Source organism: Passer domesticus, chromosome 2 (assembly GCF_036417665.1).
Source record: "Passer domesticus isolate bPasDom1 chromosome 2, bPasDom1.hap1, whole genome shotgun sequence".
In the NCBI taxonomy this organism is placed as follows: Eukaryota; Metazoa; Chordata; class Aves; order Passeriformes; family Passeridae; genus Passer; species Passer domesticus.
This window is the reverse complement of record NC_087475.1, coordinates 74,655,917-74,678,190: the sequence shown is the minus strand read 5'-3', so window position 1 is coordinate 74,678,190 and position 22,274 is coordinate 74,655,917. Positions and strand designations below refer to the sequence as shown.

The window sequence follows — 22,274 nt, the reverse complement described above, 5'->3', positions numbered from 1 at the left end:
TGCAAATACTGTGATGTGGGAGAGAGAGATGTGTGTTTGTAGTTACAGGTTATGTATGAAAGACTATCAAGGGGTTTTATGGACTCAAGTAAAGACTCGTGCATAGAATAAAAACGACTTCCAGACTGCAACTCTACATTTTTTAACTTCAGTTTGTCATCTGTGCATATGTAATTTGTATGCTAATTGAAGATACATTTCCTGTACACATCCCTTTCTTTGTGGACCTCTTAAGTGGATTCCAGTGCTGAGTGCTCTTTAGCTGAGCTATCACATCAGTTTTGGAGTTTCTATGTCCTTACTGTGTTTTCATTTATTGACAAACTTAATTTTTTTTAATTTGAATGGTTGTGCAAACTACCTCTAGACTGAAGAGTTTTTCTGTTTAAATTCTGTTCACTGTATGGAAACTATGTTATGGATATTTGGAATTACTTGCCAATATTTAATAAAAATAATCTACTATTTTTCTGTTAAATCCACAGAGTGAATGAAGTAGAAGAGCTGTGCAAGGGCAGTCTTGAGTCTGTTTATTCATTATATCCAACACTTTGCAGACTACAGCTAATTGGAGAGTTGGAAAATGCAGGTCTGCTGTTCTCCAGGTGATTTCTTAAGATTGTTTCACACCACTTCCTCAATTTGTAGGACTTTTAGTAATCAAGCATACCACAAAACTTAAAATTACCTCAACAGATTTTATTCACCAGCATCTCAAACTTCATATTGAAAATGACAAGGATTTTACCTTCACTACATGAGGATAATTTTAATTCTCCTTATTTCCAGACTGCTTAATTTGCAGTCTAGTTTGAGTTATTTCATATCATATATATAGTGTTTTAAATAACTCTTCTCTTTCCTTTATATTGGGTTCCCTCATACTCCTAGCTTCTGATTTACTCAAGTAACTGAGTCTTCCTCTTTTAGTTTCTTTTCTAAAAATGTTTTCCTTTTCCCTAATGACATCCATTGCTTTACTGAAAACTGTTTCAATTTGAATCATTTTCTTCATGGACCTCTATTACCATCAGTATTCCTCCTAAATTCTTAAGATTGCTTTTTAATCACAGGAAGGTATTTATCTCTGTAGTGCTATTAACACTGAATTTTCTCTGCTATAGTTCTGTCAGTTTGGTAGCTAAGTCACCCTACAGTCTTTTCAGCAGCCCTATGTTTGAGTGTGGTTCCCTTTGCTGATGGACCTTTAACACAAGTTTTTGATGCTTAGTCAGAAATATTTACAGAGGAGTAGTTCACCTGAGTGTTGTACTTCATGTTTGTTAAAACTAGAAGGCTTCCAGTTTAGTCTGCATATGGTAACCCTTGTAGGGTTTTATCACTATTTCTTGAAGTGTAGGTTTTAAACTTTCTCAGCAGTTTACTTTTTACTCATCTTGCATTTCACTGATGTTAGCTGAAAATTAATAACAAGTCTTTTTTCTTTTGGGAACAATTGCAGATCTGTTACTACTCAACAACTGAATGATGTTTATTTGAAATGGCAGAGACAGTCCCAGCTTCTCAAAGACAGTGACTTCCATTTCCAGGAACCTGTCATGGCTCTGCGCACTGTAATTCTGGAAGTCTTGCTTGAAAAGGAGAGTGAAAATACCAAAAGAGAATGTATTAAAGACCTCCTGACCAAACATCTAGTGGAGCTCTCTAGATTGGCAAGAACTGCTAAAAATACTCAGGTAACAAATTTCAGGAAAGATCAGGAACAGATGTTCAGGTTTTTATAGTTTATAAAAGAACTTAATTTTTTAACAGTGCTAATGATTAACTGCATTCTAAGTTTATTCAATAAATCAATCTGAGACTTAAGTTATGTAGAATTTATTAATAAACTGTTTTTATGAGCATGTTTTTTGAATTTTTTTCATAAGTGTAAGCCACTGAATGAGGTAGATAATACAGAAATTACATTTTTAGTGAAGAGTGCTCTTCTAGCTCTGTTGCTCATTTTGGTGCAGTTTTACATACCCAGCTTTCACTTGCATCATATGTTGCAGTGTTCCAGAGTAAAACTGCAGGGATAGCTTCATTGCATGCCTGTATTTAGTGTTGTCTTCAAAGTTTAATGCTCTCAAAACACCATTGCACTGTGGTAAATCTCTTTATGTGAGTGACTTTTTTGGGATTTGCACTACCAGTGGTTTTTTCAGTTGCTGATGCATTTAAGGTCCAGAGTCAGCCTTGGCTTGTTCTAGGTAGTACATCTGGATAAGTAACTCCACAAGAATTTAAAAAGCAACAGTATCCTCCAGGGACCTCTACAGAAAATAGTTCCAGCTAAATACAGAATCTGGAAAGGTGTTTAGCACTTCACATATGCAAAATTAAATTAAACTTTGATATCAGGAACATTCTCTTTTTATGAATAGCGATGAAATCAGTAGAACAGCACTGTCTTTGATTTCATAAATTTGCAGAGGCACTTTACTCAGTGCCTCTGAAGCTGTTGGGGGGAAGGATTTCAGATATTTTTGTCTCATGCCTGCCCAGCCACCAACACTGTGGCAGTCAGTGTCCTGTAAGAGCCTCAAGTTTGTTAAATGCATGGTTTGCTCCTTGTGCTGTCAGAGTGATACTGAGTAGTGAGGATGGCACTTTACCAGTGATATATGTGAAGATGTAGGCATGCTGAAGAATTAATATGTGGTGGTGGCATTTTTAAAATTATTTTTCTGTAGTCTGTAATAATGCATGTAATAATGTAATAATAATTGCTAAACTATAAATCCATAATTCAGTAGGTACTGATTATAAAATTTCTCTACCTCCAATTTAAAATGTTAAATATAGATACTTTATTTTAGAGTTTGTGAGGTTTGATTCCGGTCTATTCTTGTTGCAAATCAGGATTTTCTGCAAGTGTATAGAAATATAATTTCATATCTTTGCTGCAAATAATTTTTTTATTTGGATGGGCAGACTATGCTGCACAAATAGAGAAAATGGAGAAGGAATCTAAAAAAAGAACTTGCTGTGAGATACAGATATTTTACTTAAAGAATTATTCATTATTAATTTTTCAATTTCAGCTTCCAGAAAGAGCTATGTTTCAAATCAAACAACACAATCCAAATGGAAATGGAGTTTCTGAATGGCAGCTTGAAGAAGCTCAGGTTTTCTGGGCTAAAAAGGAAGAGAGTCTTGCACTGAATATACTTAAAACAATGATAAAAAAATTAGATGCAGATTGGTTTCGGGTATGTGTTACATCATGTCTGAACTTATGGGAATTAAATTATTTAAGATCCTAATTCCACTTTCAGAAGTTTCCCCATAGAAGAAAATTAAAAGCCCCTCTGCAATATTAAATACTAAATCTGGGTCGTACTCTCAAAATGTCTGAAAGAAAAAAAAACTGTGTTAGCAAATCTTGTTAGGGGTTTTCAAAGAGAGTCTGTAAGATTGGCAAATGTAAGAATTCATTATTCATAGTCCAACACTAAACCATGTCCCTAAGCACCACATGTACATGCCTTTTCAATCCCTTTTAAATAGGGGTGGCGGGGATGGTGACTCCACCACTTCCTTGGGCAGCCTGTTCCAATGCTTGACAATCCTTTTAGTGATTAATACCCAACCTAAATCTCCCCTGGTGCAATTTGAGGCCATTTCCTCTTGTCCTACTGCTTGTAGCCTGAGAAGACAGACCAACCCCCACGTGGCTGCACCCTGCTGTCAGGCAGCTGCAGAGAGTAACGAGGTCCCCCCTGAGCCTCCTTTTCTCCAGGCTGAACACCCCCAGCTCCCTCAGCTGCTCCTCACAGCACTTGTGCTCCAGACCCTTCCCCAGCTCCGTTGCCCTTCCCTGGACACGCTCCAGCCCCTCCATGTCTTTCCTGCAGTGAGGGGCCCAGAGCTGAGCACAGGATTGGAGCTGTGGCCTCAGCAGTGCTGGGTACAGGGGGACGGTCACTGCCCTGCTCCTGCTGCCACACCAGGGCTGAGCCAGGCCAGGATGCCATCGGCCTTCTTGGCCACCTGGGCACACCCTGGATCGTGTTCAGCTGCTGTTTGCCAGCAGCCAGGGCCTTTTCTGCCAGGCAGCTTCACAAGTGCCTGGGGTTGTTGTGACCTGGTACTTACCTTGTTGAACCTGATACAGCTGGCCTTGGCCCATCAATCCAGCCTTTACAGATTCCTCAGGATGATGTTTGTTAAAATATGGTCTACAAATACTTGATAAACTTAATTTTGTGTACCACTGTGGTAAAAATGCCTTTATGTCCATACCTTTATGTTTACCTGATTGCATTCTTTGAGAATTTCTGGAGGATAAGCCATTTGCTTTGAATCCATGTATGTTCTTAAGGAATGTCACACTTCAGAAAAGCGGCATTCTTTTGTCAAGTTCTCCATACATACCAGGGCAAAATCAAGAGTTGCTACTCTTTTGAATTTTGTAATCTCTCCATCAATCAGTTGAGGAGGCCCTCCAAAAATTTTGTCCTTCCTTACCTTTACCCTGTCCATGTAAGGAGACTTTGTGTTTTCACAGCCTATGATGTTCACATACGTATTTCACAGTCAGTGTTGCCATCTTGGTCACATGGTCTTTCATATGTACCCTATATTAGAAGTATTTTGTAAACTTATCCTACTCTGCAGTTAAAGCTGAACATCCAGTCTGGAGACGAGTCCTTTGGAACTGTGCTCCATCATCTTCTCAAAACACTTTAGTCAAGTTTCCATGTAGAAGTCTGTGTGAAGAATTTAATGATCACACATGGTTTTTGTGGTTCCTAACTGTTACCTATGGACCTGTCTATTACTTCAGACTAAGTGGGGATATTTATAAAATATTTTTAAAATTTTTATTACATTTTGTCATTGATTTATTCTGCTTCTGATTGTTCACACTATCAGGTATTTTAAAATGTGCACTCTCCTTTTGTCTTATGTAGAATGTGAATATGATTTAAGGTTATTGACTACTGTAGATGTGGATGGAAAATGACTCTGTAGATGCATTATGTGTAATAGACTTCAGTGATTGAATTCTATTCAGGTTTTAAAGGCTTTAGAAATTTCCTACCTCATATGTAAAAGATGTTTTTATTTGATGCCTCCTTCTCTTTAATTTTTTTTTTCCCCAAAACTTGCTTTTCCAAAGGTCGAGAATGATCCTCACCTGAAATTGATGTATACAGAGTGCCTGAGGCTCTGTGGAACCTGGTTAGCAGAAACATGCTTGGAAAACCCTACAGTCATCATGCAGAAATACTTAGAAAAGGTGCTTTCAGTCTTTGAAATGTACAATCTGTGAGAAAGTGCTGTGTTAAAATACAGTGTTAAAATGTCAAGTAGATTTTTCAGTGCGGTCTTTAGTTTTCTGTATTGAAAATATGTTTTCATATATAAATATTATGGTTTCACATTGTATTATGTAACCCTGTAATCTTGCTAAATGTTCAGAATATGTAGAAATCACAGTGAAATGTCTTTTATTGGCTTAGAAGTGCAGTCATTATAACTACTAGTCTAGTTTCCCTTTCCTCTTCCCTAGCTCTACCTCTTCCTTCTCAGGACAGATTATTCACACACCAGCTTTTCAGTACAGCCATTGTATTTCATAGAAACACAGAATCAACAGGCTGGAAAACACCTCTGGGACCATGGAGTCCACCCTGTGACCCAACACCCCCATGTCAAGCAGACCATGGCACTGAGTGCCACATCCCATCTTTCCTTAAACTCCTCCAGGGATGGTGACTCCAGCACCTCCCTGGGCAGCCCATTCTGTGTCTAATCACCCTTTCTGTGGAGAAATTCTTCCTAATGTCCAACCTGAGCCTTGCCTGATGCGGCTTAGGGTTAAGGTTATGTCCTTTTGTCCTGCCGCTTGTTACCTGGGAGAAGAGCCTGACCTCCCACCTGGCTACACCCTCCTTTCAGGCAGCTCTAGACGGTGATGAAGTCATCCCTGAGATGCTGCAAAATCTTGATGTAGTGTTTCAAAGTGCTGTATTTTTTTTGTTTTAAACTTTTAGCCAGTAATAGAAATGTTTGTATTAATATTTGCCCACTCCACATTTCTTTATTTCACGCTAATTTGTGAAACTACACATAGTTGCCTTTCTCTTTTGCTATCTATATGCTTTCTTCACTCTGATGATATGAATCCATGACTTTCTTATATAATTTCCTTTACTTTTGGCACTTTTTGGACTGTCTTCCATTTTTTCTCACCATCTTGTGATACAAGGCTGTAAGATGATTTTAAAACTTCATGCCTCGTAACTGTAAAAGATAAGTAAGCATGGAAAATTCCTGTATGGCTATTAAAGCTGTTTCATACAGGATAATCTTTTTTAACTGTTTGCACTGAAACATTTCTCAAAGATTAAATTCACTTAGGAGAAAAATATTCAGCCTGTTAGATTCATTTTGTATGCATATTTATTCCATCACAGGCATAATCTGTTCAAGCAGATGACCCTGCCTGAGCAGGGCTGAGCTCCAGAAGTCCCTTCCAGCCTCAACCATTCAGTTTTTCTGTGAGAATAGAGCTTCATCAAGTTTTATGCAGCACTATTTATCTGATTATTGATCTTACCAGTGTTGTAACTTCTCCTTTAGGCTGTGGAAATTGCTGCAAGCCACAATGGAGACAGCAGTGATGAGCTGAAGAAAGGAAAGATGAAGGCTTTCCTCTCCTTGGCTCGTTTCTCTGACAATCAGTACCAGCGAATTGAGAATTACATGAAATCCTCAGAGTTTGAAAACAAGCAGGCATTGCTGAAGAAGGCCAAGGAGGAGGTTGGTCTCATGAGGGAGCGTAGGGTTCAGACCAACAGGTGAGCATTAAATGGAGACTGGATACTATGGAGCTGTCACAGGCTCCAGCTCTACTCTCTGGGCAACAGGTGCAGCGTGGGTCACCTCTCTACAGCTGCATTTTGCCTTCTTCACAAAGCAATGGCCCAGATCCACAGTGCTTGTTGTGAATGGTTTCTGAACTGGGCCTCAACATGGTCTGGGCATGTGCTGGGTGGTGTGGGCCAAAACTAAGCCAAGTGTGGATGATCATGCCTGGAATTCATGTGTATTCCCTGGATCTGTTCAGTTTATTGGGCAAAAAGGTAATGTAAATAAATGAGTTGGCATTTTTCTCTATTTCACATTTAGTGAGAGAGTAGAATGAAATTTAATACAGAATTCTTAAGGATTTACTAAGAGCAACTGCAAGTGAGCAGAATAGGCTGAACTTCAGCTGCTGGAAACTGAAGTCATTACACAAATGATCTGTACTGGATCATTTCACATGTATACTGATACTGAGATTAAATCAAGAAGAGAGAAGACAGGAAGTTTACTTACAGCAGTGGGTCTGTACAGCTTCCCACAATACAGTTTCTTAGCTGTTTATTTTACTGTGCTTGTACACACAAAGCAACTTTAAAAATGTTAAATTAGTAAGTGAGAGACCTAGGGAAGTCCTTGATGTAAGTTGATTAAGAAATAATTTGTTGTTTAAACATGACATCTGTTCGTGTAGATACACAGTGAAGGTTCAGCGAGAGCTTGAGCTGGATGAAGGGGCAATACAAGCCCTGACCGAGGACCGCAAACGCTTCTTGTGTAAAGCAGTGGAGAACTACATCAGCTGTTTACTAAGTGGAGAAGAACATGATATGTGGATATTCCGACTCTGTTCCCTCTGGCTTGAAAATTCTGGAGTTGACAGAGTCAATGAAATGATGAAGGTATATGTTTGCTCCATTTTTTTCTTAATGCTTTGGCAAATAAATATCCATCATCTCCTTCTCCAGTATTTCTAGAAGATGAATTACGTAGCTCCTTAACTTTTCCTGAAAACTTTCTTTTTTCAGTTGTCATTGCTTATCAATTAGTTTTTCATCAGTGAGGCCTGTAGTTCTCAATGCATTTTAATTTAATTAGCATTTTAATTTGACAAGTCTGTATGATTAAACATATATCGTTTACTGTGATCCCCTTGTTCTTCACATACCTTGGAATATACCCATCTTCAACATCCATAGATACGTTATTCCTGTTTATATTATATATACTTTCAGGTTAAAAACCATAAAAGGTAGAATATAAAATAGTACTCCTGTGAAGGACTTGGAACATTTAGGAGACATGGGCCAAGATGATGTGGTACTCCCTGAATTGCTGCTTGATCAGACAGCCATGTTAATTCTTAATTTTAAATTATTGGTTTTATTGTAGTTTTTGTTAGGTTTAGTACAGCTAATTTAGTTTAGTACAGCTCTCTAACTGAGTTTTCTCTCCTACAGAAAAACGCCCAGAAGATCCCTTCATACAAGTTCTTGCCTCTGATGTACCAGCTGGCTGCTCGAATGGGAACTAAGATGATGGGTGGTTTAGGATTTCATGAAGTTCTGAATAATGTAATTTTTGCTTTTCTTATCTAAAGATACCTTGACTGGCTTGGTAGTGCCTACTTCTAAACAATATCCACCTTCCTCGGAGCCGTTACAGCTAAACAAGTTGCATCAGTGATAAGGGTGTATTAAAAATGAGTGATGCCAAATCAGTATGGTGGGGGAACAGGATTGGGGATTTCTTTCATTTCTTAACTTAAAAAATCAACTTTATTGATTTTCTTGTAGTATAAGAGTAGTTTTATGCAGTTGTAGAAATCTACTTTGAATGTTTTTTCAGTTATGGAAATACTGTCTAAGTATTACCTTTTATTTCATCTTAGGAACCTTAGAAGTTCAAAAGAAATAATATTGTTAAGTACTGGGTTTTTTTCTTCTGTACTGTTTTCAGTAATGGGATCTTTTTCTTTTGTTGACAGCTAATGTCTCGAATTTCACTGGATCATCCACATCATACTTTGTTCATAATACTAGCTTTGGCTAATGCTAACAAAGATGAACTCCTCACAAAACCAGATGCAATAAGAAGAAATAAGTTAATTAAAAATGTACCAAAAGAGATCTCCCAGCTTGATGTGGTAACTACAAAAACTTCTATTAATCGCATTCAATCCTTTAATTTTGTTAAAAACTTAAAAAACCCAAAACATGTAGAGGGGTATTTAGTATAGAGCTCATTAGGAGACTTTTGTTAAGAAGCAGTAGGAGGGAAACAGTACTTTTAATAATTAAAAAACCCTTTTTGTGCATACATAGGTAATTATTATTGAAAGAAATTGTTACAGGGTTGAGCAAAATACGGTTAATGTTTTGTGCCACAAATAGCCCTGATCATTGCAGGCTCTTGTGATAAAAGTCCCTGATGTGTCATTCTGTAAAAGATTTTTACAGATTTTAGATGCAAGAAAGACTTCAGTGGCTTTATTGTTGAAAGTACATAATGAGCTGGGAATTTTTTCTGCTTTGGGTGGTAACGTGTTCCATTTAAGGTGTGCCTTGTACAGTATATCTTTTGGTCCTTGATATGTTAAAAGCCCTGCTGAGAGGTAATACTGAACTGTGATTTCATGGTAATGTTGGTTTTGCTTAATTTTTGTTTAACCTGTCTTTGGAATCAGCTCGCATCTGAAGTGTTGCCCCTTCTTTCCCCCATCATTGTAGGCCTGACATGGTTGGTTGTCATTGTCCTCTTGCCCCCCACACTGATACATTTTTTCACCACGTTTTTATGTGGCTTTTTTTTTTGCCTTTCTCTTACATCTGTAGTTCTTTTGTGATTCCCCCCTTTAGGATTGGGATTATGCTAAAGTCTCTCAGAGCCAGGCACAGAAGGAATGCATGGACAGGTTTCTGTCTTTTGTGTACAACATTTTTTTCTTCAGCTGGAGGAAATAACAGAAGCAGGCAGATGGAGGAAGAACATCTAAAAAAACCTGCCTGTCCTTTATTCTGAAGAACTTTTGCAGGCCTTTGGCACTTTGCCTGGACAGGTTTGCTCCCTCTCCATTGCCAATAATATTTTATATTACTCATTATCTCAGATCAGACAGCACAGAATTTTTTCTTATAATTATTTCAGGTCATCTCACAAAGGGCTGTCCATTGCTGCAGTTTGCTTTGTTTTCATAGGACGTATCTCAATTGCACTTAATTGACTGCATGTTGTGATGCATCTTTAATATTAAAAAATGTAGTTTACAAGATCTGGTGTTTGTTTTCCTTGGTTTTTTAGGACAGAATGGAAGCTGCCCGCACAATAATGAATATTGTAAGGAAAAGAAGAGCTCCTATGGTTAGAGACATGGAAGCACTTTGTGATGCTTACATCACATTAGCAAATTTAGATTCTACTGCGTGGAAATCTGAAAGAAGTAAGTCTTAGGAAAACTGGGTTTTGTTTTAATAATGAAGATAGGGTTTATTTTCTCACATTAAAAAGTGGTTTTAAATACTGATGTTTAGTTAAAAGAGGTACTAGCATTATGTCCTGTTTTTGATAGATACAGAATGCAGTCTGGATTAAAAGTCATATTAATTACTTGCACTGTAGGGCTCAGACCCTTAGTATGAAACTTCAAAAATCACCAGTTGTCCTGTGGTCATCTTCATCAGCTCAGTAAAATTATGCAGTGAGGTTTTGGGTCCCAAAAGCAACGTAAGCTGGGTTTTGTCAATTCAGGTGTATTTTATAGCTCTGAATTTAAAAAGATTAATTCCTTTTAATTACAGAAGGAATAAGTATTCCAGCTGACCAGCCAATCATTAAACTGAGGAACTTGGAGGATGTTGCTGTTCCTACCATGGAAATTAAGGTGACTGAAGTTGAAAAAATACACTCTGTAATATCGTCATCATAGAATCATCCTCAAGCTTTTGTAATGGCAGTCATTTCTTCATCTAATTCCCGTGGTTTTTACAGGTCCACCTATGGGGGTACTTCCCTGTGGGTGGGAGGTGCAGGGTGAGAGGGTTTCCTTAGAAGACCTTGATCGCAGGCATTATGTGTGCTGGATAGTGGTTTATTGTACAAAGACAGCTTTGCCACTGTTATCTCTGAGTAGTTGCTTATTTCAAAAGGTGATATCATAGTGAGCTGCCTAACTCACACAGGGGATTTGGGAGTGTGAATCTCCTGGGTTGTAGGTGCTAGCTCAGAGTTTCAGGGAGGCAACTGAATGTCACAGAAGGTGTGAGAATTAATAGATGTGCCTCTTGTGCTGTTCCTATGCTTTTACCATTCAGTAATGGGCAATGGTCCATTCCCACTGGCTGGATGGGTGCACAGGCACTCACCTTTTGATAGCACACATTCCACCTGGGAAACTGTGCGGTTTTAGGAGCATAGACTTGCTTTTTTGGCCAGCATCTAATTTTAAATGTTGCCAGGCCAGAATTCCTCGTGTTGAAATCCCTCAGGCTATGTCTATAAAGCTGAATAAGTCAAAGGACTGCTTTAAGGTATTTGACTTCAGAAGCCAGAAGTTGCCACCCGTTCTAAATATCATCTGCTTGTAGGGCTGCAGTTGGCCCCAGGTGTTGCTCCTTTGTACAACTGCATCGTTCTTTTCTTTGCCTTTCTTCTCCTCCAGTGCAGACTGACTGAAATGGCTGCAGGTCTGTGTTGTAGCCTCCTGGGGCAGTATTGCTCCGGGGCTTGAGGATACAGGGGGTGGCTGAGTTACAGATCCTGTACCCTGCAGCAGGTTTGGGATTGTACATTTGGTCCTTAGATTAGTCTGAGCCTAATGCTCCCCAGCAATATGTGAGCAGTTTCTTGGGATTGTGCTAGCTGGGACAGGCTAACATTGTGTCACAGCCTGTTTAGTGGAAGTCTGCAGTACCCCACATCCCCTGTATCAACGAGGTGAACAAGGAGGAATAAAAAAAACTCCTTTGCTCAGCATATTTTCATAGCCTTTGTGGTATTAACTCTGTAGGTGATGGAGTGCTCATATTAATTTTTATCATATAGTCTGCGAATGAGATTTGCAAGCAACTTATTGCCACTTTGAGTGAAATGGAGGTAATATTTACATTCATTTTAACCATATTTTTAATTTCAGGTGGATCCCACAGGACAATATGAAAATTTGGTGACAATTAGTTCGTTCAAGCGAGAATTTCGTTTAGCAGGAGGCATAAATCTGCCTAAAATAATAGATTGTGTAGGATCAGATGGTAAAGAAAGGAGGCAGCTGGTTAAGGTGGGTTCTGTCAGTTGTAATGGCATCTCAGAGACTTAGCATGCTGGAAATTGTTTTTTAAGGTCTCCTGTCAGTTTTCTCATTTATAATTTCTGTACCATGAGCAGACCTTTCACACTCGACTGTCAGTTTTCTCAGTTGAGGAGTGCTTTAATAAACGAAATTGTGAGGTATTAATAAGTAATATAATATAAATAATAAGTAATTATATTAAATATGTTTGTAATTATTTTTTCATCAGTGCATGTAATTAATATCTAGTAGCTTACCTGACAACTACCAGACTTGCCTGGCCATGTCTCAGCTGGTGACCTGAAGTGTTCTGTAAATAAGAACCAACATACTGTGTTAAACACCTCCTTTCTTCTTCCTCATATAAAAAAGTGTTTGCAATTCAGAGACAATCAAAAGCATGCACATAGAAGTAAAGATCTATAAAAAACTTTCTTTCTCCTTAGACTCAGCTGATTTCATTCTCTCTTTGAATGCAAACATTGAGCAGTTGCTGGGAGAATTCTGTTTTGCTGCTGAGTATGCATTAGTTTTGAAAGCTTTAAAGAGAAGCATGAATCACTAGATGTTCATCCAGCAATCAGAACTGCAGTGCCAGCTTCTCCTGTGTGCTGGCTTGTTAAATAATGATGAAGCAAATATCTGTTTTTAAAAAGAGAACCATAAGACATGTAGGTTGATTGAAACCTGAATCAAATAACATCTTTAAAAAAAGATAATTTAAGTTAATGATGGTTCTGTTTAAGCAGCTAACAGAAAACCAAATACAGAGGAAAAAACAACTGTTAATTACATTTTATTGAAAGTCATTATTGTGGAAAAGTAACTTGTGTTTTGTGCAATTTTTTAAATAATTTTTTTACTTGCTGAGCAAGAAATGGATGCTGAGAAGTGTTTTTGAACTGCTTTTTCTGTTTATGCTGAAGGGGCGTGATGACCTGAGACAAGATGCTGTCATGCAACAAGTTTTCCAGATGTGCAATACATTGCTGCAGCAAAACACTGAAACAAGAAAGAGGAAATTAAATATCCGAAGATACAAGGTAACCTTGAATCATAAATTTTCTCTGTGGCAGCAGAGAAATAAAGCATATTTCCCCCTTCTCCTCTTTTTAACCCAAATGCAGTATAAAAGGATTTTTATTTATGGGCTATTAGAATAGTTACTGTGCCTTAAGGTATGGAATAAACAATATATTTATTACAATTTAAGATTTTTCAAATAATTAAAATAAATTTATTGATGCTTAATATATATTTAAATACTCTTCAAAGATTTCTTCATATGAACATAAAATTGAAAAGAAATTAGGTAATACGCTGTCATTAAACTGTAAATTGCGAGTCATTAAACTTGAATATACAAGTTTGTTTATGAGTTCTCATTAATTTGCCTTGTGATATTCCTTAATTAATAATTAATTCTAGTCTTGCAATATTCCTTACAATTGAATTCAGAAGTCCCATCTAGGGTCTTTCATGCAGAATTTGAACTGGTTTTTTTGGAATTGGGAATACGATTCCAAATCGTTTTGGAATCGGAATTGGGAATAAGAATTGGAATTGGGAATAAGAATTGCAATAAATTCTTCTTCTGAATTCAGAAAGGGTATTTAAACAGGAACCTTTCCTTCCTCCTTCTCTTTTATATACTTGGCATTATAATAATAGCTGTGAAGGTGACCTCTGACTAAGTACTCTCAAAGTATAAGCTCTTCTCGTTGACAAATGAGAAATGTGCACTCTGGAGTCTCTAAATTGCTTATCTAAATTGCTAGTGTGGTTTTAAGAATTCTCAGGTGGAGTTAAAGCCACTTTTTAAAAAATAATTTTCAAGTAAGACTCAGGTTTCTGTGTATATAAAAATGAGCGACACCAGGGAAGAATAGAATAGAATAGAATAGAATAGAATAGAATAGAATAGAATAGAATAGAATAGAATAGAATAGAATAGAATAGAATAGAATTTATTTCATTATGAAATAAAGAGACTTCCATAAGAAAAGAAAATTGAAGGAAACAGGCAGTAGCTAATCATTAGGTTGTGCTGACATGTCTGGTAGAAGGTTCACTGGGCTAGAAAAATGCAATTGTTAGGGAGAAAAATGTGTGTGGATTTTTATGTAGGTATATGTGTGTATTTAGAAGATACATTGTGGTGTCAGCTGCATGGTTTGGCCTTCTTTGTCTTTTTAAACAAACAGAAATGTGCACCCATGCTCTGCAGGCTGTGTATTCACTGAACTGTGCAGTTCAGTGTATAGACTTGCCCTGTGTATAACCTCCCCTCCATGGGTTTGCTTTTCCAGGTGGTTCCCCTTTCCCAGAGAAGTGGAGTTCTGGAGTGGTGCTCAGGAACAACTCCCATCGGAGAGTTCCTTGTGAATGCTGAAGAAGGAGCTCACAAGAGATACAGGCCAAAGGATTACTCCAGTTATAAGTGTCAAAAAATAATTTCGGTGAGTCCAAATAACTTAAAAAAAACCACACAAAAAAAAGCTGATTCATAATATTTACTGGGGGGAGGGGGTGGAATTTATGGAGAACTATGTACTATACTTTTGGTATATCTAATAATGACTGTGACCAGTGGCATGGAATGAATAGATATTCAGACTTTCAATTCAGTTCCACAGATAACCTCACCATAAGTTTACAAAATTGCAGTCAAGTATACCTGTTACTTTATATGCCCATGATTGTGCAAGAATCTATTTCCTTTCTAATTGCTATAGTAGTAACAGGATAAAAGTATATTTTTATGCTTGGTGGAACATTTGCATGGGAATGAGTGAGAATGGCTTTCTCACAGTCACATGAAGCCATTGGATAAGCAGAGGTACCAGAACAGAGTGCAAAGGAAGGAATTGAATCCCAACAAGATCCATTTACCTGCACATGCCTATAATAAAATACATGCACCTGCTGCATCAAGGACATAGGAGTGGTTTTTCCCATGTTTTTTAGCCACTGAGTTGTGTATAAAAATAGAATTGTTTAGTAAGATTGTATGGGGTATTAATAATTGCTGCAATAAAAGACAGTAATTCTTAGCTCAGAAAGAGAAAGAAGTGATAACAGCATTTGATGGAGGGGAGGTGGGTAGAAAGGAAAGAAAAGATCATTTCCTTCTGAAGTAGCTGGTCATGGGTAAAATGTTTCTTATGTGTTTAAAGGATGCCCAAAAGGAACATTCTGAAGAGAAATACAGAATCTTCATGGAAGTCTGTGAGAATTTCCAACCTGTGTTCCGGTATTTCTGCATGGAGAAATTCCTGGACCCAGCTGTGTGGTTTGAAAAACGACTGGCATACACTCGCAGTGTGGCTACATCTTCTATAGGTATTGGATTATTTACAGTGGCTTTTAGGCTGCACAACAAAACACTTTATACCATTTCAAACATAGTGGCTGTTCTGCTTTTGTCACTTGTCAGAAAAGGCCTAGTAGGGGTCAAAAAAGGCCAACAAGAATAATCAGCGTTATTTTTGTAATCAAGAGTTCTGATTTGTTCCTCCACACTCCCATTTTTGCTGCAGAAGGAAGAATGAAATATATAGTGGTTTGTTTATATATATAGTGGTTTGTTTATATAGTGGTTTGTTTTCTTAGATTCTGGTAGTTTGCGTTTTTTAACCTGATTTTATTTCTGTTGTTTTGGTTTAAAATTTATTCATTTCACGTGTAGCCTCTGATGCTTTATCTGCATTGAAAAGCTCAGTCTTTTACTGTCTTTGTACTGGCATTATTATCTATGGCTGAAATGGTTATTTAAGCTTGGTTATTAAGTCTTTGTTTTTCCTGTCATAATAAAGAAAAATAAGTACTTAAATGTAAGTACTGTGGATTTTTTTCTGGATGACTCAGTTCTGTACTGAGTCTCTGGAAGACATTTGTTAGTAGATTTTAGACATTGCAGTAGATGCCATTTCAGAAGGTAACATGTTTGTGCACTCCCTTTTTACTGGGAAAAAAAAAAGTACATCTGCAGTTTAGTACAATTCAGATGAAATATTTTTGTAGGAAATACTACTGCTGTCCATGTCCATCAGCTAACAAAAACAATAAAAGGTGTAAATTGCAGTAAGGGAAACATACTTTGGAGTTTTTCTACATTTGAGGACAGTAAAGCACTGGAATAGACTTACATGAAAGATCTTATAATTTGGATCACTGGAGGTTTTTAAAACTGACTTAGACAACAGTTGTTTTGTTGGGGGTGTTGCTAATGTTAGTAATAATAACAAAATCTGGTTTTATTACACGCTTGCTTTTAATTCTTAAATTTTTTTTCAAAGATGCAATATTATTTGATAATCTTTGATGTACAAGTAGAAACGGAGAAGAAATCTGTGGAGCAGATAAAACAATGCACATCTGTATGAGACTAAACTGTGCAATTTCATTCAGTCAACATTTTCTTTTTGGATTTGTGGAATGGTATTTGCTCTTTCCTTAGGCAGCACTACATATGGGAGAAGAAGTATTCTCACCAGTAATCTTTCTTAGGCTTTGTGGGGTTTGTGACATTGTTTCAGCACTTACATTTTTGTTTCAGTTGGCTACATTCTTGGACTTGGAGACAGACATGTTCAGAATATCCTGATAGATGAACAAACAGCAGAACTGGTGCATATAGATCTGGGTAAGTAGGACAACGAGAGAACCTTGATTTTTCTTTAACTTTTTTTTTTAAAACTTTTATTATCCTTTTATTTAGGGGTTGCTTTTGAGCAAGGCAAAATCCTTCCCACACCAGAGACTGTTCCATTTAGGTTAACCAGGGACATTGTGGATGGAATGGGTGTCACCGGCGTGGAAGGGGTCTTCAGAAGGTGAGTGCTCCTGAACTGCACAGGGATGAGGAGGCAGCAGAGTACTTCCAGCTTTGTGACTGCCACATGTTAAATAGTTCTGATGCTTGAGAGAGGACTTGGATTTCTGCTGGTAACACCCAAACCTAAATACTGACCTGTAACTTCTGTGCTTGTACTTACATAACCAGCTGCAAGCTCATTTTTGTTGCACAGTGTTTCACACTGTTCACTTGCCAATGGGTTATTGTCACCCTCTTGTGGAATTCAGGGAGGACTCTGTTTCCAAAGGCTCCACAGCTAAGCGTTGATTCAGAATGATTTTTTTTTTCCTTCAGAACTGTGCATTTCTTTCAGAGCTATACTATATATTTGGAGCTGTTAAATGTCTGTGAACCAATTTGTTTTGACTCTAATTTCTGGTTAGTTTTTATGTATGTAATTTGGAGTATTTTTTCCCTTTTGGATCATATATTTTATATTACTTTGCAAGTGCAAAATCTAAATCACATAATAGATCTGGACTGCAAATCAGAAGAATCCCAAATGAGTTGAGTTTTAGACCTCCATGCTACCTTCTGTGAATCATCCAAGGGATTCCTAAATAGCTGGACCTTTCTCATTCCAGACTTTGATGATGTTTGTGAAGTAATGCTTGCAACCCCCAAATTTCATGTCTTTAAAAAAGCACATAGTGTAGGTGTTGTCTTTCTAAGGCAGCAATTAAGGCTAATTAAGTAGTTCCTACTGCACCTTTGTCCCGTGAGGGAGCAGTCACTGCCACTTCTAGTCTAAAGATGATGCTGTCAAACTCACACTTCGGTGTTACTTCTGAAAGCATGGTACAGAAAAACATGACTTGTTGGGCTCCAGCTGAAATAAGTAAGAGTTTCAAAGGCAGTGGTGCAGATGCTGTTTCTGCCTCAGCCAGCCTGATTTGTACCTACCAGTTCAGGTGTAAGTGGTAAACAGGCCCTTGGCTGTGAATGTGTTTGGTTAACTTTGGTGTGTCTATTCTCATCCTGAGGTGGACAGGAGGCCCAATCCTCTGTCCCATAGGATAGTTTGGCATTCCTTCCAGGAGCTTAGTTTGCTTGAGCATAAATGCAGATAACCACTTCTGTATCAAAACTCCTTGGAAAGATTTTAGAAACTGCTTATAGTCTAGCTGCTGGTTCTGCTCATTTCATGGAAAACAGCCCTGCCAAGATCCTCCAGTGTGTGTGCCAGAGCACCCCAGCATGTGTTCATCCAGCCAAGCAATGCTGCCATTGTGGCACACCCTAATAGGCAATGTTAACTCAGTGGTTAATCCTGCATATCAAAATATTTCAGACAGTGAAACAAGTCATCCCTTTCCACAGAGAAATAATAATGAGTGAACTACACAGTCTTCTCTTGGTTTTACATGTCTAAATTTCTCTTTTTTTTTTCCCCCCCAGGTGAAAATATCAGAGAAGTTTACTCCTATGTTAGAAATTAAACTTTAAGTAGAGCACAGATATCCATTATTTAAATTACAAAAATACCATTTCCTTTTACCAAAAATAACCTAAAATACCGTAAAATATTTTCCAGATGCTGTGAGAAAACAATGGCTGTTATGAGAAATTCTCAGGAAGCTTTGTTGACTATTGTAGAGGTAAGCATTTTGCCGTGCCTTTGGATAGCAACCTGCCAGAATGTCTTCAGTTTCTTGTCCTTATGTATCACAGCACCAAATACTCTTTTAGGGTGTTTTGTACTGAATTAGAACATAGTGGTGTTGGTCAGATTTGTTAACTCATTTAATCTTTGATAAAGTTGTAACCAGTTTGCATTTTCTGTGGAAAGTGTTTCCTTCAGGCAGTTCTCCCTCTTCAACACCTATGTGCTTCTAGCCATAGTGCAGTATTCCCAGCAGGAGTAATACTGATTGAATTAAATCCTCTTTGCTTAAGTCATAAAGAAGAGAATTAAACTGATTTTTGAAAGCAGGTTACACTGTGCATTAAAAGCTAATGATTCTCTTTAGTGCTAGCAGTGTATTAAAAAATTCACTGCTGAGGTGGGTGGGACTGATGGAAAAACTTTGTGAAATATGAACAACACAAATACTTGTAAATGCTCAGAGGCAGTTTTGTTGCTGGATTATTTACTAACCAATTTAGCCCAATTCTATTGATTTGAAAAAAAATAAAAACAAAGCAAAACACTCACTCTCCTAATATTGTGGTTAGCATTTCCAACAGTGCTAGGGCACTGAACTAGCTCTAATGAACAGCTGAAATTAAAAAGAGGTTTATTTACTGTGTAGGTGCTGCTCTATGATCCTCTTTTCGACTGGACCATGAACCCCTTGAAAGCTTTGTATTTGCAGCAGAGGCCAGAGGACGAGGCTGACATGAGCTCTACACTTGGTACTGATCCACAAGAACCTAAAAGAAAAGCCAGGTGCAAGATTTTTTCTTACCCTTCTCTTTCTGCACTGTTGCCTTGCTTTATGGTTTTCTCACTGGATGTTGTTCATGTTCAGGATCCATACCTAGAGCACCTGTTTTTCTTTTTTTGTTCTGCCAGCAGTGACGACCAGAGTTTTAACAAGGTGGCTGAGCGTGTTCTGATGAGACTTCAGGAGAAGCTGAAAGGTGTTGAGGAGGGAACAGTGCTCAGTGTGGGAGGGCAGGTGAACCTCCTCATACAACAGGCCATGGACCCTAAAAATCTGAGCCGTCTCTATCACGGATGGAAAGCCTGGGTGTGACTTGGAAGGATCCAGCATGCTTTTAGAAGAAACCTTTTTTTTTTTTCTTTTTGCACCAAGCATTTCAACATTTCAAACTGGTATTTCACAAAATTTATAGCAAGAGCAACGATGATGCCTTATCTATATTAGCATTTGGTGGATGGTTTGGGGTTTTTTTCAATAACCTGTTACTGAGAAACATTTTTTAGGTTCATCCTACAGTCTAAACCACCAAGCACTGCTTTGATGTTCCTTGTGACCCTCAAGGACTTTGCTTGGGCAGACTGGATGTGTTGTGTTCTTAAAACATGAGATTCATCACTGCTGTGTATCTGCTAAAATGCAGGACTCTTGTATCTGGTAGTGGTAACAAGACTGGGTAGAATGGATGATCCAAAAACCAGGATTTATGATATAACCAGCTAAACTACATTTCCAAAACGGGTTTATACTTGAAAGAAAAGAAAACCAGAGAACCACATATGTAATGTATCAAGGGGTGTTGGTGTTTTTTAAGCTTAGTTAAATGGACACTTCTGTATATAAATGACAACTTTAGGTCAAATAAAATATGCTGCTATCTTTTCCTGTTGTAAATTAAATTATGCTGGTACTTTATATTACTCTAATAGTATAAAACAATAAAAAAAATATTTAGCTTTTGTTGCTCTGACTTCCTTGACAAGACATATTGACCATACAATGAAACTTGGTGTATTGGAAATGACTGTAAAGCAGACAATCACTGTTTATGCAGTAAACACCTCTCAGAAACATTGAAGTTGTATTCCAAGAACAAAAATCTCATTCTGAGTGCATGTGGTTTTACAGAAGACATGGCTCCTTTATAAAAGTAAAAAATCAGGTAGCCAGTGAATATGGATAATCAGAGAATCCATTCAAATAATGGTCTAACTTGCATAGCTAATAAATCTTCCCGAATAATCTTTATATTTCAAAATAGGAGTAAAGGTTGGTGTACCCTTACATTACCTTAGTTTACAGTTCATGCAATATTTTTACAGCAGTATAAATGAAGAACTCCTGTTACAACAGCATTTAATGGGTTTTTATTTGTACAGTGTTCCCACACCTTTTATGCTAGAAGATATTGTTTATATGGCAAAATTAGTCTTTTATAGTATGTTTTCATGCAGCTGACATAAATTTGTTGATCCTTGTAACCAAAATGCATCCTGGATTTTTTTTGTGGGGAGGAAATACTGTCCAATGATGTGTTTGTTCTCTGAAAATTAAAGTAACTGACCAAGCTCACGCTCTTTATGTGAAATTTAAAGGGCGCTTAGGAAAGGGAGAAATGTCCTATCAAGCAGTGGCAGGTAGGAAATGACTAAACAAAAAGTCCTTTAAGTATTTTTCTTCACCAGAGACTGTCCTGGGGTGATCTATAATGTTAGTGTATTCCATATCTATCTGCACCCAAAAATTGTAACTGTCTCTTATTAATCATAGTAGTATTTTTGTACATTATATCATCAGTAAAGGGAGAGCAGATCTTGCTTTTATGTGATTTCTTTCCATCTAGATACACATCTTTTAGATTCTCATCAGTTGTTAACACTTCCATACAAACCCAGCATACGCTTTCCCCAAACTACCTCTGTCTGTGGTAGAGAGTCCTTGAGATCTCCCATAGAGAGAGATTCTGATTTCTAGAAGACCAAATATTTAATTGTAGGTCTTTCTCAAGTCACTGCAGAGAAAATAGTGGCTTTGGAAACTTTATCCAAAAAGTGCTCCAGACAGAGTTCAGACTATATAAAATAAACAACTAATAAGGCAGTTGTGCTTCTCATGACTCACCTGGAATTTCCAAACACCTTCCAGTCGTTGTACCCCTGAGCTTACCTTTGCCTGGACACTACTGTTGGATTTGGGCCCATCAAGCCAAAAAAACCCTGAAGTCACATAGTTGTACAGTAGCTGAAGTTTATGGTGTGCACATTCCTCAGCATACCTTCCCAACCCACTGTCCTGTTCTTTTTAGGGAATTTAACTTCTTACCAGCAAGGTCATAAATATTATCAACACAATCAATCATTGTTAGGCAGAGAGTTACATTTTTTCTTCAAGTCTCCAGCCTTGCTTCCAAGCTCTTAAACATGCCATGAAAGTTCTGGATAACACTTATCAATAATCAAGATGTTTTGCTTAAATGAGTACCTCTCATGGGCAGCTCCCAGAACGAGTGTTTTCGTGGAGGAGAGACTCTTGGAGTGCCCTGACCTGTGTTCAGACAGCTGGCACATCAGGACTAGACCAGTATTCCTTGATTAAGAATTTCATTCCACAGAGTTTGCCAAGATACCTGTGAGATATTGCCAAGAAATAGCTCACACTATGTAAGTCTTTAATTGGAAAATAACATCACCTTGCTCAAAAACTAAAAGTTAAGTCAGTTACTCTAATCAGACATAAAAAAGGAAGCAATGTCTAACCAACCTTGCTAAGTAGCTCTTACTCTGTCTTCACAGTGGTTTGCATTTCCTTTTCCTCCCAGAGTCTGCACCCACAGAGCAGTGTATATAAACACTGTGGAGCCAAAGCCCAGGCAGTGCTATCCCACTGTCCCTTTTGCATCCTTTCTGAAACGAGCTCTCTGACAAGCTAC

General features: G+C 37.7%; 1 protein-coding gene and 1 long non-coding RNA gene across 5 annotated transcripts in view; one reads left to right on the top strand and one right to left on the bottom strand.

The window, feature by feature from the left end:
- The window catches only part of ATM (ATM serine/threonine kinase), a 56,468-nt gene extending 36,164 nt beyond the window's left edge, over positions 1-20,304 (top strand). For 2 of the 4 annotated variants that reach the window (XM_064409352.1, XM_064409353.1), the window contains exons 45-63: positions 486-605; positions 1,463-1,697; positions 3,048-3,215; positions 5,129-5,248; positions 6,595-6,812; positions 7,514-7,721; positions 8,280-8,393; positions 8,807-8,965; positions 10,120-10,258; positions 10,617-10,699; positions 11,951-12,091; positions 13,030-13,146; positions 14,413-14,562; positions 15,280-15,445; positions 16,662-16,748; positions 16,824-16,938; positions 18,496-18,559; positions 19,214-19,350; positions 19,477-20,304. In XM_064409352.1, coding sequence (XP_064265422.1) covers positions 486-605; positions 1,463-1,697; positions 3,048-3,215; positions 5,129-5,248; positions 6,595-6,812; positions 7,514-7,721; positions 8,280-8,393; positions 8,807-8,965; positions 10,120-10,258; positions 10,617-10,699; positions 11,951-12,091; positions 13,030-13,146; positions 14,413-14,562; positions 15,280-15,445; positions 16,662-16,748; positions 16,824-16,938; positions 18,496-18,559; positions 19,214-19,350; positions 19,477-19,660 — 2,725 coding nt within the window. In that variant the 3' untranslated portion in view covers positions 19,661-20,304. Of the gene's footprint in view, positions 1-485; positions 606-1,462; positions 1,698-3,047; positions 3,216-5,128; positions 5,249-6,594; positions 6,813-7,513; positions 7,722-8,279; positions 8,394-8,806; positions 8,966-10,119; positions 10,259-10,616; positions 10,700-11,950; positions 12,092-13,029; positions 13,147-14,412; positions 14,563-15,279; positions 15,446-16,661; positions 16,749-16,823; positions 16,939-18,495; positions 18,560-19,213; positions 19,351-19,476 lie in introns of those variants that run through there. The other 2 variants (XM_064409354.1, XM_064409355.1) reach the window with 2 other exon arrangements.
- Positions 18,727-21,819, bottom strand: LOC135294288 (uncharacterized). The gene is made up of 3 exons (XR_010356411.1): positions 21,467-21,819; positions 19,442-19,537; positions 18,727-19,334 (listed from the first exon to the last, which is right to left on the bottom strand). It is a non-coding gene; the product is annotated as an uncharacterized LOC135294288 (long non-coding RNA).
- Positions 21,820-22,274: the final 455 nt, after the last annotated feature.